This window comes from Sinocyclocheilus grahami, unplaced genomic scaffold (genome assembly GCF_001515645.1).
Source record: "Sinocyclocheilus grahami isolate Dianchi unplaced genomic scaffold, SAMN03320097.WGS_v1.1 scaffold308.1, whole genome shotgun sequence".
Taxonomy (NCBI): domain Eukaryota; kingdom Metazoa; phylum Chordata; class Actinopteri; order Cypriniformes; family Cyprinidae; genus Sinocyclocheilus; species Sinocyclocheilus grahami.
The window spans coordinates 1,274,105-1,289,222 of NW_015505487.1; the positions used below are offsets into that span (position 1 = coordinate 1,274,105).

A 15,118-nucleotide genomic window follows, 5' to 3' on the forward strand; every position below is an offset into this window, starting at 1 on the left:
ATTATTATTATTATTGTTAGTATAATAACAGCACACTTTAAGCTTAGGAGAGAGAGGATGTGAGTTAAAGAGGGTAGGGAGAAAGATTGGACTAACTGAATAATGGATAACTGTGACCAGAGTATTTCTACAATAGCTTCGATAATCAAAACATATTATTTCTGACTAATGCTGTATCCACTTTTCCAGGTGTCTTTAAGTCTAAGACAACTACCATATTGGCACAACAATAACAAAGTATTACTGAATGCACATTTAATCAACTTTTAGATTTGTCATTTTCTGTTGTACTCTGCATAACCTACGATTATATGTATACTGATTATGCATTAATCGGAAAAAAAGAAAGAAAAACAAAAGGAGTGCAGATTTCACAACTTTACAGAATAAGACTTGTTGTTATTGTTGTTGTTATTATTATTATTATAAGTTAATTGATAAATAAATGGTTCTGAAGAAAATTGTCATTTGGGCACAGAATTTAAAGTAAGGCGTACTCATTTTCAGTGACTTTGTATTGTACAGGGGTTAAAGCGAAAAAAAGCCTAAACTTTTTTTTCTGGGGGTTGCGGGAGTGGACACATACACAGGGTTATTTGGCAAAAAAAAAAAAAAAACACATTATTTGAAAATGATTTTCCTTGAAACTAACTAGTAACATATCTGCCCTTGCCATTAGCCCTTGACAGGCTCAGACTACAGATTATGGTGGGCTATTTGAAACAGCAATACCAGGAAAGGTTACTCACTATAATGCATACACATGTAACATTTAGGATGCTTTTGATATCAAGTTTTGCTTGTTAGATTTGTTCTTGACAGGGTACAAGATGACCTATAATTTAAAACATTACATTTCTGAAATTGTTTTGTTCAAAAGAAATAATAATAAATTAAATCCTAGGAAATGAATATAAAATAGGAAATACACAAAGACAGTTTACTACAGAAAACTACAGTTCAGTTCAGTTAACAACAACAAAATAAAATGCTCCAAGAACTGGTAACTTAAACAGGGTTCGTACAGATACTGCAAAATTAAATTCCAGGACTTTCAAGTGCTTTTCAAGCACTACTCTTTTGGTTTTCAAGGACTAAAATCAGATCTCACTTATCGCTTATAAAAATATATTGTTATTGTCTTTCAAATTCTAATATATAAACTAATAAAACAAATGGTACAAATAAAGTGCAGCACATGCAAAGAATGCAATGATTGTGGCAACTTTAATATTTGAAAGGATACTATGGCAAAGCTATCGCTTTCCTTATTCAAACTGATTTTTTTTTTCATGAGTATATGACTGACCTGAAGAATGAAAGCTATATCATACACTTGGAAAATTATGAGCTACAGTATATCACTGCTTATCGACACAAGGGGGTGTGACAATAAACTTAGCTCATGAGATGAGACAAAATGCATATACTTGGTTCAGTAGAACGAGACAATGCCTTTGGTCTAATAGGTTTTATTTCCAGAACATGATGCATGATGGGATTTAAAATACCGTTCCGGAACGCTATTCGAGATGGTGTGTGGATTTAGTGTGCATGAAGGGCACTGCGCTTTGCCGTTTTTAAAGTCGGCATGAAATGAATGATAAAGCGATTGTCTTTTTTTCTCTACTGTGACATCTATCCGAGTGAAACGGCATCGGAAATAAGAGGGCGGGACTTGATTTCGTTCTTCGGGTATTGATTGGATCGTTGGAAGTTGGGGCGTTGCTAACAAAATGGAGGCAGATCTGAATGCCATTTTGCAGTTGGTTGTGGGGGGATTTCTCACTGATTTCTCACAATGACACAAAACATACCTAACAGCGCGTGTGCGAGAGCGAGACTGCCTGAATGACTGAGCGCGTCCTCCATCAGGTTAAGTCATATTCATAAAAAAAAAATCGTTTGCGATGTCCTAAGAGTAATGTCGTGGTAATATACTAATATCCTTTCAATTTGTAAGGGTAGTGTACTCCCCCATGGCTTGCGTCAGCACTGGTCAATGCATTGATTTCTATAAAGTGAAACATCAGATTCAGTTTTTCCGCCTGTTGTTCATCCCCGCGTTTACCCCTCACGTCACTAGCTCCGCCCTTGCGCCATAGCTCGTGACCGGAAGAGAAGATGAGTCATTTTGAGGGGGAGGGGAGTTAGCGTTTTTGATTAAAGATTAAGATTAAAAGATTAAAAAATTATGAAGTGCACGGATAAATTATTTATAATACACACTACAGTATTCCATTAAAAAATAAGAATTTTCAATTTTGATTTCATGGTGACTTTAAGATCTGGGACAGTCTTGCTCAAGTGGCCAAGACCGCAAATGTGGGTATTTGGACCGATTTGGACAAGGCATATCTTATTTTCCCACGCCAGAGATACGGCACGGTGCCGGAGAACTTTAAGCCCTGATTGTAGTTTGATACGTCAGGTATCAGGATACTCTGAGCAAATAGACTTCCAAATGTATGTTGTATGAGGTTTTATGTTATCTGCTAGTTGGGACTAACAGGGCCATGCTACCCAGCAAAACTTGGTTTTCATCCAAGTGACTAAACAGTTGCTAGCAGATGAAGATGTTGCCATTTTATGTTTTTGTTGGTTTTGTCCATATTACCGTTCAGCTCAAGACAGGTCCCCAGATAGGCTACATGCACACATTTGTTTTGTATGATTATAATATGATTAGTTTGTTTAGTTTGATTATAGGATAGAACTGTCATTAGCTCAGTAAGACAATGGGGGAGAAAAAAAATCAAAAACTCTTAATTTTTAAATGATTTTATAAGTTTCAATCTGTATTCTGAACAGTTTTGAGATATTGAGCTTCAAAGTTTGTACATATACTTTGTAGATATAATTTTTTTTAAATAAAAAGTGCCAATATGGACAATGTAAACAAGTTGTCACAGAAAAAGAATATGTGAATAACTCAATTTTGACACAAACAAAGTCAGCCTACCTTTTAATTCCAAGGTGACGAAGTGTCCTATCATTTTGAGGAAGCTGTAGTGAGCTGTTAGTGAAAAAACACGATTATAATGGAAAACACGAATAATTGAGACTGGTTTGTGTCTTATATTATTGTATCTCAACTTTGATCAAGTTCAAACATTATTGAACATGATTATTTTCACCAGCAGAGGGCGCTGCGAGCTATACTGATTACTTGTCGCGCGCCGGCTGCTTTAGCCATGAAGAACTTAACCTGGGCCAGAGCGGAGTGTTATCCTCAATCAAAAGACAAGTCACATGCTATCTATATATGTTCAATTAAAGCAGTGCTGTTTGTGTGCACTAATTAACAAGGTATGAGAACATTGCGGGATTGTTTTGCACACAATATTAAATATTGCTGAACTTCCGCCGCCGCTCTGATATGAATGAATAATATAAAAATAATAAACTAAACCGTTACACTTGCACAATTACATTTCATAAACATAACATTTGAAAAGTTGTAATTAATTTGTGAAAATCAACATGTTAAATAGTTAGAAAATGTTACAAATAAATACAATTCTATTTATTTATTATGATCTCATTTATTGTTTTATTTTTGTAATGTGTTTTTGTAAAGTCATAATATTCTTGTGATACTGTTTTGATCTGTTTGATGTTTACTATACTGTTTATTACAGTTACATTTAGTTATTTAGCAGACGCTTTTATCCAAAGCGACTTACAAATGAGGACAATAAAAGCAGTCAAAACTAACAAAAGAGCAACAATACTTATATTATTATTATAGTTTACTATTTTTATTGTGTGATTTTTTGTCGTTTGTATTAAAGGGGTCATATGATGCTTTTTTTAAAGATCATTATTTTGTGTATTTGGTGTAACAGAATATGTTGACATGCTTTAATGTCCAAAAAACACATTATTTTTCAACTACTGTACATTATTGTAGGTCCTCTATGTCCCGCCTCTCTCAAACGCTTTGTTTTCTAGAAAGTCCCTCCTTCCCCAAGCGCAGTCTGCTCTGATTGGCCAGCTGACCCAGTGTATTGTGATTGGCCGAACACCGCAAGCACTCGTCGGAAATGTAACGCCCCTTACCATAATCGCGAGCTTCATCTTTCAAAATAAATGTAAAGACAGTAAATAATGTCATTAGTTTTACCATCAGTTCAAGCCCGAAAGGGGAACAGTATGGCAGCAATTCTATGCCATTAATAACCGAGCGCGGTAAAGCAATTCCGCGAGAGGAAAACAGATTTCCACGCGAGGAAACAGGAGCCCGCGAGCTCATTTCAAACCCTCTCAAATCTCAAATGTCATTGGTTATTCCTCTTTTCCGGAAGTCAGTTTTGGACGCCTGTTATAAGATGATTTATAATTCTCTTGACTTAAAACATGGCACCAGTGGACCAGATGCATGTGAGTTATCGTTTCATTTGCTTGCTTTATTCATTCATTTTGTCTTTATTTAATGTAATTTAATGCATTGTTCATAGAGTAGATCTTTTTCAACGAGCCATATCTAGACTGGGACATAGCAGTGATTTTTTAAATGTATTTACCCCTTATTTGTTGGGAAAAAAAACTGACAAGGCAAATACAGTTCTTTAACAGGGATATTAGGACCAGTTTAATTCAGAAGGTGTTTGAGTGCCCTCAACCCATCCAAACTCAAAAGTGATTCAAATTCTTGAATAGCTCTGAAATCTTCACAGGCATCGTAAGAAACTGCTATGTCACCATCTAGATCTGGCTCTTCAATGTCCTAATGATTTAGCAGTTAAATACATCGTTAAAAATCCACTTAGACTAATGCATAAACAGCAGTGTGGTGACAGATTAAAGAAAGCAGATTCTCCACACCTCATATCTCTCGGATTGATACATTTTGTGTGTATCAGTCCAATGCGCCACAGATGCTCTGAACTTCGATTGCCTTCTGAGGAGAGTGGATGATTCCAGGCTTCTAGAAATGTGTCCAAGTCTGCCTGAACTCTTGGGAGAAAAGTGAAGTGCACACTGAAAAGGATCTCGACCACTGATATGTCAAGCAATCGTTATGCTTCCAGCGAGTGCAGCATGTCTACTTGTTGGTCACCATGATTCTGACATCACACCAAATGCATTCAGTCCTATAGAAACAGTAAAAATTGAAATAAATTTATGTTTAAAAACAGTTCAGTTATTTATTAATAAACTAAGATATTTTTAACTTAAAAGTGACATTGAAAAGCTACCTACAGATTACTTAAGTTACTAAATTTAGGCCTAAATGAAATTTCAGACAACTGTACTCTACTTTGATAAAGAATATCTCTTTGGTTTTGAGACTTTAGTCTTTGCAACTTCAGGGATCTTATCTATGCACAATCAGCTTGTAACACTCCAAAGAGAAAGGAAAACTTGAAATCGCATCATATGACCCCTTTACAAAACTAGGGTCAGTTTGATCAACAATCATCATTATGATTCATTATAATATTAGCAGGCCTATATAAAACCCCCACAGCAAATAAAAAACAAAAACATTCACAAATATGTTGCCCCGTTTTTTAATTCATAGTTAGTTAGACCACTGCACTTGGAAATGTCCTGGTTTTCATTTCAGAAATCTGGTCACATTGCTTTCTCTTCACTAAGTTATAGCAAGAAAGAAAAAAAAAATCACGAATGGACATGAGAGTGTATGTTGTAAGACATACATACAACTTACTAAAATGCATTATCTCTCAGGTAACGGCCCAATCATCCACTAAAATATTTGTCAAACATGATGAAAACGTTGTGAGCAGATAGCTAGAATAAAAGAACTCTCGAGAAGAACTAGTTTCCAATGTCTTAAATATGTGCTCTATATTATAAATGCATTATATTTTACTTAACATTGATATTGTATTTGTCTAATTCTGTAAAAAAAGTTGTATTGAAATCGTTTGGAATGTTTAGAGGCTGTTTTCTCGAAAACAAGTTTTAATGGCCATTTATAATTTTTTTTAGTTATTTACCCCAGTGGTTTGGAGTAGAAACATCAGTAGATAGCAGAGGCTTTCCCTTTTGGCATTCAGTCTGTAAAATTCAAAACGTTCTGTGTCGAAAAGAGCCAAAATAAAGGAGCATGTTTATTTAAGTCTGGATTTTTTTTTTAAATGAATTATGTAAATGTGTTAATAAATTCTTAACATAAACTTTTGACAGAAAGTCATTTTTTTTTTTTTTTTATTACCCGGGTTCTAGTTGAAGAATGAAGAATGACAATTCAAGATCATATGAGGACCATTTCAGTGCTTTCCATCAGAAATTAGGATTTGTTTTGTTTTTTCATGCTCTAATCATATTTCTTTACTCACTAGAATCAGTTGGAGTTCTGAAGAGTAACAGCCAATTCATCTGGAGCAAATGTTTATAAATGAATTAGCTCATTACACACCACATCTGCATGAACTCTTGTGAGCTATGGAAGGAGTGGCCGGAACTCCTTCAATTCACTCCTTGAAGATAATCAGGTACGCTTTGACTGTAAACACATAATTCACTTGGTGACTTCTTGGTGTTGATGTTGTACAGTATATCTTTAGTGCTCATTGGTCATTTAATAATGTCCTAACATCCCCACAAAAAGAGTAAAAGGGATGCGTTCAAATACCTCATTGAGTTCCGTGGGGAAACTAGTGAGGAGCTTTTCCAAGACAATCTGTTATGTTTGCTTGTGAGAACAGAATTCACATTAGACTACTCAGAAAATCTAAGATACATGTTTGATGAGATGAAGCTGATAAAAGGGATACATTTGTAAGTACAATTTTTAAGTTGCTAGCTTGATTTTATAAGACCCTGTAAATTCAGTCATCTGTAATAATTGAGCTATAATTTCAGTGTGTGGACATTTTCTTTTTCTTTGTTTAAAATGGGGTAAGTATAATTTAAACCAGATAATTTGTCTTGGTTTTCACTGCTGTTATCATATTTAACCACTGGATGGCGCAATATTTTAAAATACAACCTTCAAATAAAGGCTAAAGTGAAATCCTCTTTTTAAAATAATTTTTTTTAAATATATATATATATATTTGATGTTCTATTTATTGAATACAGAAGTGGACAAGGTGATTGTCTTTTATAAGTTTGACCCAAGGTTTGTCCACAAGGAGGCACCTAGTATGTTGTACAGCTCCTCAAGAAACATGTCAAAATATTTGACTGACCACACAAATCAAGAGAATGATTATGAAATATATTGTATTATTTTATTGTAATTATTTAATTTCTGCATGTTTTATTGTTTAGGTTAAAAAGAAACATGACACGTAACTAAACCAATTAAAGTAATAGCCATGACTTTTTGGCAGGTCTCTTGATTTACTGCTGCTGGAGCCACCTTTTGAATATGCATGCATAAACATGCTGACAGCCAAGAGGTGCAGTTGCTGCTGCCTGTCAGGTGACACTGCATGCTATTTTGACAGAAGAAGATGAGATTCTTTTGAGAGTGTTTGCTAGGAAGGAATAACATTATAGTGTTGCAACTGTTATTTTGGACTATAAATATGTTTCTTAATGCAATGCAGGACAAAAAATTTATGAAATTTATAAAAAAACATTTATAAAAAAAAACTCTGGACATTCACTGTACTTTGTTTTAGTTAGTCATAAATTAACTTGACCAGAGTCACACTGTAGCAACTCTGAAGTGATTGTCTTAGTCGATGCAGCTGTTTATGCCACCCCCATCACTAAATGCCTTGCCCAGGTGGTACAACCCTGTTATGACCTTATTTTGACACAAAACCAGCAGCGCAGGCAGGAATCGTAGGGTCCAGTAAAAGCCTTTATGTTTGTGTTGCATGTGATGAGTCACTGCAGTGGCCCCCTCTGCTCCAGAGTCCACAACAACATTCTTGGTGGCCTCATCCCAGATTTGATCACTTTTCTCCTCCTAAAACCAATTTGTAGTTGTAGTACATTTAGTAACAGTCCTGTGTATGAAAAGCACCTCCCTGTTTTACTGTAGGAAAAGACCCGAGTGACAGTTCTAAATGTCCCAAACTTGAATTTAGAAGGCTGCAGCTGTTCATCGGTGACACATGAGCTTTCCTCTGGGAGACATGATACCATTGCCAGCTCCTGGTGAGGGAGACGAAAATGGCTGCTGTTTAAATCACATCTTTAGACTACAGTGATGGACTACCAAAATAAACGCATGTGCCATACAAGAGCAAGAAAATCTCACTCACTGAGCGGAACACAACTTTCCATTTCCTACATTTGTTTTCAGGAGTTTCAGCAAATGGTTTAGTAATGTATTTGCATAGATCTTGGCATTATTTGAATATTAACCGCTATGAAAGCTGTAAAATAATAGCATTACTTAATTGAATATCTATTGGCAACAATGAAACATTGCTGTATTTCTAGTTCCTGGGATCTCCGCACCACAACTGCCTGTAAAATACATGCATTTGGCATTAGTTAGTTTATCTAGAAAGCATGACACATTACTCAAGTAATTTTAACACGAGGAATATTGGTTATCAGTATATCACATTCATGCTGTGAATTTGTGTCTCTCAGTGGTTGTTTCTATTGCTGCTTGTCCAGAAACGTTATTTTGTCACAGCCTGTTCACTATTTTGATTTCAGGCCTTCTGACACACACACTTGTATTGCTTTGGCCAGTCTAGCTTTTTTCCTACAGACATTAAGCCCTAAATGACTCAGGGGTCTAATTGGGGACATGGTAGTCCATCATAAAGTTACTAGTCTGTTCCAGAGATAGACTGTCCTTGGATCATTCCAACTATGCAGTGCATTGCAATTTTTAAAGTGAAAACTACCAATTTATTAAGACGCTTTTTAGATGTTCCTTCTTTTTTTCTGTCTCTAACTGAAAAGAGTTTTCTTGTGTAATGAGTTTATTGGTTTGTCATGTACCTGCTATATCATTCTATCCTACTAGCCTTTTGTAATATCTTTTTTAGTAACACAAGCCAGTTCCATAATTGTAGTCCGTGTCTCATTACACAGCTTTATTATATAATCAGGTTTATTCATGTTTAAGGTTTAATAATCAGACTGGATCATCGGTTTTTCAGTATTTCAGTATCATGGATAAATGAGGCCACGTCAGGAGAATGTGAAAGCTATATTCCTTTCTGCATGTTTATTTATCCTTTTGTAATGAGCTAATTTTAGAATGAGAGTCATTCTTGTTGTAAAGACGTACATTTTAGTGTCAGCTAGGGTTCATTTATGTTCTTAATATCCTGTTCCAGAATAGCATTAACATGCTATGCTAAAAATTAAAAGCCACCAACTGTTTTGGACATGAAGACATAAAATCTTTTAAATTATAATGAGTAAAATTACTTTTAGGAGCTTTTAGTGGTGTTGAATTTTACACTCCAAACAGTGGCTACAAACTCTTGTTGTTGCAAAAGCAGTGCATTTTAGAGCTTGAATGTGCTTTTTTCTTTTAAACGTTAACCTGGCCATTGAAACAAAGTTGTGAGATGTGATGTTTCGTTCATCAAGACTCAAAAATGTGGATGATTGTGTAACAAATGTCAAAAATAGGCAAGTTAGCAAGCATTCTGTAACCAGTATATCTGTCCCTTACAGTGGGGGGTTGCCTTGCCTTGCCCTTCCTTTGAGTGACAGGGACAGCCAAGTAGTCCGTGTCTCATTACACAGCTTTATTATATAATCAGGTTTATTCATGTTTAAGGTTTAATAATCAGGCTGGATCATCGGTTTTTCAGTATTTCAGTATCATGGATAAATGAGGCCACGTCAGGAGAATGTGAAAGCTATATTCCTTTCTGCATGTTTATTTATCCTTTTGTAATGAGCTAATTTTAGAATGAGAGTCATTCTTGTTGTAAAGACGTACATTTTAGTGTCAGCTAGGGTTCATTTTTGTTCTTAATATCCTGTTCCAGAATAGCATTAACATGCTATGCTAAAAATTAAAAGCCACCAACTGTTTTGGACATGAAGACATAAAATCTTTTAAATTATAATGAGTAAAATTACTTTTAGGAGCTTTTAGTGGTGTTGAATTTTACACTCCAAACAGTGGCTACAAACTCTTGTTGTTGCAAAAGCAGTGCATTTTAGAGCTTGAATGTGCTTTTTTCTTTTAAACGTTAACCTGGCCATTGAAACAAAGTTGTGAGATGTGATGTTTCGTTCATCAAGACTCAAAAATGTGGATGATTGTGTAACAAATGTCAAAAATAGGCAAGTTAGCAAGCATTCTGTAACCAGTATATCTGTCCCTTACAGTGGGGGGTTGCCTTGCCTTGCCCTTCCTTTGAGTGACAGGGACAGCCAGTCTCTCCTTTTGGTCATCAACAGATTAATGCCTGCCATAAGGGTTTTCAGCATTGCAATGTCATTGAATGGGGCATGAACATAATCATTTGCTTGCATGAACAATGAATCCACAGACTCAATGTAGTAAAGAAACTCCAGAGTGAGAGGTATATCAAGCTTGCATTAACTTCGTGGAGGGGGACCACTGAGTAACAGGTGTGAAGTTGCATAAAATGCATCACTTTCCCATGATGCTTTGTGCACAGAGACCAATTTGGGAGTGGCTTGTTAGTGATGATGCAGAATAGGCTCGAGGTATATAAACTAAAACAACTATGTTAGCAGTTCTGAGCAGTTGGAGCATTCCCAGCCTTGCCTCGGGTGTAGGGATTGCAAGGGAAAAGCAAAACTACACGGTCTAGACCCTGTGTAGTTTTGTTTTTTGGGTTATAACGGGGCCCAACCGTTCTCACCTTGGATTTCCTGGAAACATTTTGGATAAGAGGATTGTTGCTGAGGCACTGGGCACAGTCCCATCAAGTGTAGGCAGCCTTGTGATACAAGTAAGTGGCATTTACTCTGTAGAACACAGTCATTAAAGCAAGTCTATTTATCAGCTACAATGATACTTGCTTCCACACCTTTTTAAAGCAAAATAAAAGTGCTGTTGCTTGCAATGTGCTATTTGTTTGAGGTTTTACAAGTAGTCAGTCTGTGTTAATTTTCAAGAATTTTATAAAACATAATAATGCTCAAGGTTATTAAATGGTGCAGTGATTTCAGAATAGCCAAGAATAGCCTGTGATAACATTAGAGTGGTGACCCAGCTGGGCCATGATGTCTTTTTAAGGGAATCAGCAGCAGAGATATCAGTTGCACCGCCAGCTATGTGCCACATGGTGACTGTCAATCAAACAAGGGACAGATTATTTTTGGAGACTGCCATTTCTGTCATAGTGAATATCAGCCTTCATACTTGATGCCATTTAGTTGGAATTAAATTTGTATTGACATTTTTTAAAATTTATATTTATTACACAAATAGTTGAGTGAGTCATGCTATGAGCAATGCTTGTCCGCTCTCACCTGTTGGTTTCTTCCATTTGACTAATGATGCAGATGGCTTAACTGAGTAAATTCTTTGTCTTCTTTCTTTCTTTCTTTCTTGTGTTACGCTGTATTGATCTTTATTTATATGTAATTATCTAATAATCGTATTGTTTTAGTTTTTTTTATATATGAGATGCGACAGTGAAGACAAATGTTATATTGCATTATGTATGGGAAATATCTGTATGATACACATGTGAAGCTTTTTGTAATGCTTGTATGTGTGCTGGTATGTTTTTTGTTCAGTGGAAATTTTGTCACTGAGATTTTTTTTCAAGACCATTATGGATTATTATACTTTTGGAGTGAAGTACTTGTCAACATGTCAAAATGCACATTTGCAGATCACTTTGGATACCCTAACCCTGAGATGGGTTGGCACAATATTGTTTACAATAGCAAGAAAAGCTTTATATGTATACACACACACACACACGTTTTTTCTTCTTTAATCATAAAAAATATATATTTATAGTCAAAGATTTTCATTTTAAAATATATTTTTTAAAAATCTTGGCTGTTTTACTTAACAAATATATAGTTGACATGCTTGATATTTTCAATGAGCTTTTAAATGGTAATTTCTGACTAAATTATTGTATAGTACCAGTAATAATACAAACTATTTTGCTACTGAATTGTTTAATTTAGTTTAGCTTTTGGGGGCTTCATCTGAAGCTGGCGCAAATTGAGCACTATGTTCTTTTGTAAGCCAATAATAATTTGAAACATCAGCTACACAGTTTCTACTGTTGAAATATCTTGTTGATCAGGACGTTTTAGTTAAGTTACTTATGTATTTAGGTGTTTCATAGCCTTATCTTACAGCTCACAGTTGCTGTTCACACATTTCCAACATATTCAATTGGGTGCTTGACCTGACACTCAACAGCTCCACTGTTCACAGTTCTCACAAATGACAGGCTGCTGATGGCCAGGTGCAGGTGGGGGCAGGGGGTGTTAGTGATTAGTCAGTTCATTTCTTTTACAGCTATATAAATAGCCCACCTAGTTTGTCATGTAACATACACTGTAATGCTGTTGTATATATAATTGATTCAGTGGGCATCAAGAAAATATCTGGCTGTAATGTGGTATTCACTATGTGAATCTTTTTTTTCCTAGGGTGCCTTCTGCCATGTCAACACAAGCTCCAACATTTACACAGCCGCTTCAGAGCGTTGTGGCACTTGAGGGTAGTGCCGCAACGTTCAAGGCTCAAGTTAGTGGTAAGAACAGAAGAAAAAAGTGGGACAAAAATACATATTGCATGTTTGTCATTGATAAAAGGGTACCTGAGCTTTACTGATAGGGCTGTGGAGGTATTTAAGGCAAAATGATTGGAAAACACTGTTCTAAAATTGATTATTTTATAATTTCTTCCTATATTTTTCTGTAGGTAATCCAGTTCCAGAGGTGAGCTGGTTTCGTGATGGCCAGGTTCTTACTGCTGCCGCTCTGCCCGGCGCTCAGATCTCGTTCAGCGATGGCCGCGCTGTTCTGATGATCCCCGCTGTGACAGCCGCACACAGTGGAAGATTTTCTGTGAGAGCCACCAATGGCGCTGGACAAGCCACTAGCACTGCTGAACTGCTGGTTACAGGTAAGCAGTCATAGAAACAGCTGTGTACTTTTCTGTCATTTACTTTTTGTGCCAAACAAACACAGTTTTTTTTGTTTGCCTCAAAGCGGAAACTGCGCCACCAAACTTCATTCAGAGACTACAGAGTGTGACTGTTAGACAAGGAAGCCAAGTGAGACTGGATGTTCGAGTGACAGGAATCCCTACACCTGTGGTGAAGTTCTACAGAGAGGGAGCTGAGATTCAGAGCTCTGCTGACTTTCAGATTGTTCAAGACGAAGACCTTTACAGTTTGTTAATTGCAGAGGCCTTCCCAGAAGATTCTGGAACATATTCTGTCAGTGCTTCTAACAGCAGTGGACGTACTACCTCTACAGCTGAACTTCTGGTTCAAGGTTTGATTTCCAAATGAAATAACTTCACTTGATATTTTTTGATATAGGGTAGGCCAATATACATACATATGTGTGTGTATGTATCTTTTTAATATTATTTTTCAATTTCAGGTGAGGAGGTTGCAGTGCCTGCAAAGAAGACCAAGACTTTTGTTTCAACTTCCCAGATTTCACAGACTCGCCAGGCTAGAGTTGAAAAGGTAGTTAACATCCTGAAAAAAATTCACACCTGAAGCTGACCACCAAAGAACATGCTAACTGAGTGTTATGTGTCCTTCACAGAGAATGGAGGCATCATTTGAGTCCACAGCCATGATGGAAATGCAAATAGAGGATGGTGATTTGGCCCACAAGGCGCCACCCCGTGTGCCTCCTAAGCCGACCTCAAAGTCCCCAACCCCACCGACAGGAGTGTCAAAGGTCGCAGCTAGGCGCCATCAGTCACCATCCCCTGTGAGGTCTGTTAAAGCCCCCATTCACACACCTCACAGGTGAAGTATATTTTCAACATTATCACTACTTTTTAGTAGATACCTTTACATGTACTAAGACCTTGTATGAGTGCACATATTCTAAATAAATGAACTGAGATCAATAGTGACATGTAATGGAGAGTAATTTGTTCCCTCACCAACGCTTATGAAAAATTAAGTGCAATGATGATGTAATGAATTCATGTTCTGTGTAACCAATGTTAACTTTACAATACATTAAATATATTTCTTATGTAGCATTTATCCTTTGTTAATTCTTTTCCCCCCTATGTTTTATTTTTAGGCCTGTTTCCCCTTCAAGACTGTCCGTGTCCCCTATCAGACCAGTCAAGTCCCCAATGACTACACTCAAACAAGTCGCACAGGCTGCAGATGTTCTGCCTCCATGGAAGCAGGAGGGTTATGTGGGAGAATCCAGTTATACCAGCATGACTACTGGGGCCTCATATGTCCAGACCTCCTCCACATTTGTCCACAAGGAGCAGCAATGGGAAGGTTCTTTTGCTATGCAGCAACCAGCCAGTGGAGTCGCTTTCAAACAAGTAGGTCTATTTTTGCAACTATGACCTCTAGTGGGTAAAAAGGGGCATTTTGTCTTTGTGATAACATGAAAGAAAAAATATTAATTACTTGAAGTTTGAATTAATGAATAACTACATTTTAATTAAGAAATACAAAAATGCATTAAATAGAAATGTAACAAAAAACAACAATGTTTTATCGTGTGTGGTCATTGACGAAAGGTTATTTGGAGCTATTTCATACCATTTGTCTTCTACTGCAAACAGATTGAGATAAAAAAGGAGACCACACACAAATTAAAGGCACAATATGTAAGATTTTTTTATTAAAATATCCAAAAACCACTAGAACAGTGTTATATATTTTGCTGACTTGTGTACTTACATTATCCCAAATGTTTTGAAGAATGTTTAAATCCAGAGAAATAAGCAATTTTAACTAGTGACACGGACCGTTTTCATAAGTCATTGTGTCGCCTGCTGATGACGTCATAACCCCTCGATTTCCGTTTTGTTTTGTAGAAAACATGGAAACACCAAAGACGCTTTAATATGTTGTGCGTTTTAATAGACCGGTGACGACCGCACAGAGTAGCATTATAACAGAACTTTCAAATGTATCTAGTATGATAAAACAGCGCTGCTTTCCCCCACATACGCATGACCGGAAGAAGCGGAAGCGGTCGACTGTGGCATAATAAAGGCTCCGCTGCTTTCGAGCCGTGTGTCACGCTCGTTCAG

The 15,118-nt window shown here is 36.5% G+C and overlaps 1 protein-coding gene across 1 annotated transcript in view; it reads left to right on the top strand.

Moving 5' to 3' along the window:
* Positions 1-10,629: 10,629 nt before the first annotated feature.
* LOC107601612 (titin-like) overlaps positions 10,630-15,118 on the top strand; it is a 136,615-nt gene continuing 132,126 nt past the window's right edge. Inside the window, exons 1-7 of the mRNA XM_016293856.1 lie at positions 10,630-10,838; positions 12,511-12,614; positions 12,785-12,988; positions 13,075-13,362; positions 13,474-13,562; positions 13,645-13,853; positions 14,140-14,402. Of these exons, the coding sequence (XP_016149342.1) occupies positions 12,524-12,614; positions 12,785-12,988; positions 13,075-13,362; positions 13,474-13,562; positions 13,645-13,853; positions 14,140-14,402 (1,144 nt within the window). The 5' untranslated portion in view covers positions 10,630-10,838; positions 12,511-12,523. The remainder of the gene's footprint in view (positions 10,839-12,510; positions 12,615-12,784; positions 12,989-13,074; positions 13,363-13,473; positions 13,563-13,644; positions 13,854-14,139; positions 14,403-15,118) is intronic.